The sequence below is a fragment of the Corapipo altera genome, unplaced genomic scaffold, assembly GCF_003945725.1.
Source record: "Corapipo altera isolate COAL_440 unplaced genomic scaffold, ASM394572v1 69495, whole genome shotgun sequence".
Taxonomy (NCBI): domain Eukaryota; kingdom Metazoa; phylum Chordata; class Aves; order Passeriformes; family Pipridae; genus Corapipo; species Corapipo altera.
The window spans coordinates 1-2,890 of record NW_020888454.1 but is presented as its reverse complement, the minus strand read 5'-3'; the positions used below and the strand labels follow the sequence as shown (position 1 = coordinate 2,890).

Here is a 2,890-nt window from a genome sequence, read left to right as displayed (position 1 = left end):
GAGGAGGTGCCCAGGTGAGGGGCAGGTGTGACCAGGGGGTTCCCATGGTACTCACAGGCCGTTGGCGAAGTCGTGCATCACGGTGGGCAGGCTGGTGAAGGTGAGCACTGGGATCAGTGCAAAGGGGAGCTGGAACAGGCAGGAAAACAGGGAAGAATGAAGAGTGGGAAGTGGCCTGATTATCATGGAGTCCTGGAGCAGTTTGGGTGGGAAGGGACCTTAATGCTCATCCCCACCCCCTGCCATGGGTAGGGAGGGACACCTTCCACTGACCAGGTTGTTCCAAGCCCCATCTGAGCTGGTCTCAAGCACCTGGGGGCTGGGAGGGGCGTGATCCCACCTGGCTGGGAACACCTGGGGCTGGGAGGGGCCTGACCCCACCCGGCTGCCCCCTGCTCACCTGGAGGCTCATGAGGACGTTGAGGAAGTCGTTCATGCCCGTCAGGTGCTCAACGTCCTGGAAGATGGCGACGAAGAGGGTGGGGGTGACGGCGATGGAGCGCGTGAGCAGCACCCGGGCAAAGCGGGACCAGCGCAGGTTCAGGAACCCCTGAGGGGGCACAGGGTGGGCAAGGGGTGAGAAAGGGCTCAGCAGTGAGGAGAGTGGAGCACAGGAGCAGCATGGGGCCAGGAACCCCTGGGGGGGCACAGGGGTGAGGGGGTGAGATGGCAACGAGTGAGGAGTATAGGGTGAGGAGTAAGTGAGGAGTACAGAGGAGTAATGAGTAAGGAGTACAGAATACAGAGTAAGGAGTATGGAGAACGTAGTGAAGAGTAAAGAGTAAGCAGTAAGGAGTACAGAGTGAGGAGTAAGGAGTACTGAACACAGAGTAAGGAGTACTGAATACAGAGTAAGGAGTACAGAGGAGATGAGTTCGGAATACGAAGCAAGGAGTACAGAGTAAGGAGCACAGAACCCAGAGCAAGGAGGCCGAGGTAAGGAGGGAGCAGGGGGTGAGGAGCAGGGGGACGATACCTCCATGACGAACTGGCCCGAGTAGGTGCCTGTCATGGTGGAGCTCTGCCCAGCCGCCAGGATCCCGATGGCCCAGATGTAGAGAGCGGCAGGGCCGAAGTAACACCCCAAAACAACGCCCTGGAACAGGACGGGGGGCAGCTCCGTCAGCTGTGTGAGGAGTGGGCTCAAGGACCCCCAGGATCTCTTCCCCCCGACTCTGTGTTCAGGGATCCCTTTGCTGGTCCCAGTCCCCAACGCTCCCAGTTTACCCAGAAGCAGCAGCTGCCACCAGACAGGGCCACCAGCTGCCCCAGATGTGGCTGTGCCAACCCAGGGACACCAGATGGGGTCATGAGGCTGTCCCCCCACCAGGAACACCCCCCCCCCGCCAGGTCACCAGGCTGTCCCAGATGTGTCCTGTGACCCCAGACAAGGCCACCAGGATGTCCCCAAGCCACTCCCCCAGGGACACTCACCCCCTTGTATATGTCCACCTCCAGTGTCTCGTTGTTGTTGGGGAAGAGCGAGGAGTGGGGGCTGCTGGAGTTGACACAGACCTGGTTCTGCAAGGGCACAGAAGGGCAGGAATCAGGGAATGGGCTGGAGTGGAAAAGCTTTTGGGATCATTAGGTCCAGTGGTGACCCCAGCACTGCCAAGGCCACCACTGACCTGGCCTCCAAGTGCCACATCCACACAGTTGTTAAATCCCCTCAGGGATGGGGACTCCACCCCTGCCCTGAGCAGCCTGTTCCATGAAGGAATTTTCCCTAAAATCCAACCTAAACATCCCCCAGCAGCCTTTTCTTCTCGTCCTGTCACCTGGGAGCAGAGTCCAACCCCCACCTGGCTGCCCCTCCTGTCAGGGAGTTGCAGAGCCAGAAGGTCCCCCCTGAGCCTCCTTTTCTCCAGGCTGAGCCCCCCCAGCTCCCTCAGACACTCCTGCTGCTCCAGCCCCTTCTCCAGCTCTGTTCCTGGCCCTGGACACGCTCCAGCCCCTTGAGGTCTTTGACCCCAGGACTCAGGGCTGGGCCTCAGCAGTGCCTAGCACAGGGGAAGGGGCACTGCCTCGGTCCCTCAGTCCCAGTCTGTGCCAGCACAGGGGAAGGGGCACTGCCTTGGTCCCTCAGTCCCAGTCTGTCCCAGTCCCCCTCACCACGTCCGCGTTGGTCTTGTTGAAAAAGGCCTCAGCGAAGACGGCGACCACAAAGATGTTGATGATGAAGGACACGAAGAGCGCGATGCACGACTCGATGAAGAAATACTTGTTGGCCTCTCGCACCTGCCGCTTGTTCGAGCGATCCACCTGCCTGGACTGGGGGGGACAGGGGCAGGGGCAGGATGGGGGGTGGGAATTCACCGGTTATCCTTGGAATTATGGCTGATTGAAGCGATGGTGGGACACAGAACATGCCCTCAGGTTCCACACCCCACAATGGCCACAAGCTCCTCTGAGGGGGTTTTCCGTGTCCCCCTCCCACGGTGGGACCCTCAGGACCCTCCCCACCCCCAGGTGCTCACCTTGACCAGGGCAGAGTGCAGGTACATGTTGTGGGGCATGATGACAGCACCCACGATGCCCACGGCCTGCTCCAGCTGGGGCGTCCCACAGTCCTTGCAGTAGGGGATGAACAGCCCCTGCAGCACCTTCTCCTGGTTGGGCTTCACCGTGATGTACTAGGGACAGGAAAACGGGGGATTTGGGGCTGTGACACGTTGGCTGATCCACAGCTGATATGTGGCTGTTTTGGTAAAAAATGAAACCACGAGCCGACTCAAATCTGCCCAAAACGTGGCTTTTAAGTGTCCACCACTGTGTTTGATGCTGATTTGGGATTGTAGGATTGAATCATGGACTTGTTAGGGTTGAAAGAGCCTCTGGGATCGCTGGGTCCAGCACTGGCACCAGCACTGCCAAGGCCAACACTGACCAT

At 59.5% G+C, this 2,890-nt stretch overlaps 1 protein-coding gene across 1 annotated transcript; it reads right to left on the bottom strand.

Moving 5' to 3' along the window:
- Positions 1 to 22: 22 nt before the first annotated feature.
- LOC113941966 (natural resistance-associated macrophage protein 2-like) lies at positions 23 to 2,633 on the bottom strand (the record flags this gene model as incomplete). Its single annotated transcript, XM_027633099.1, has 6 exons — positions 23 to 129; positions 401 to 550; positions 977 to 1,096; positions 1,435 to 1,521; positions 2,113 to 2,271; positions 2,478 to 2,633. Coding segments are annotated over 6 exons (750 nt in total), but the record flags the coding sequence as incomplete, so codon positions are not given.
- Between the last annotated feature and the right edge of the window lie 257 nt (positions 2,634 to 2,890).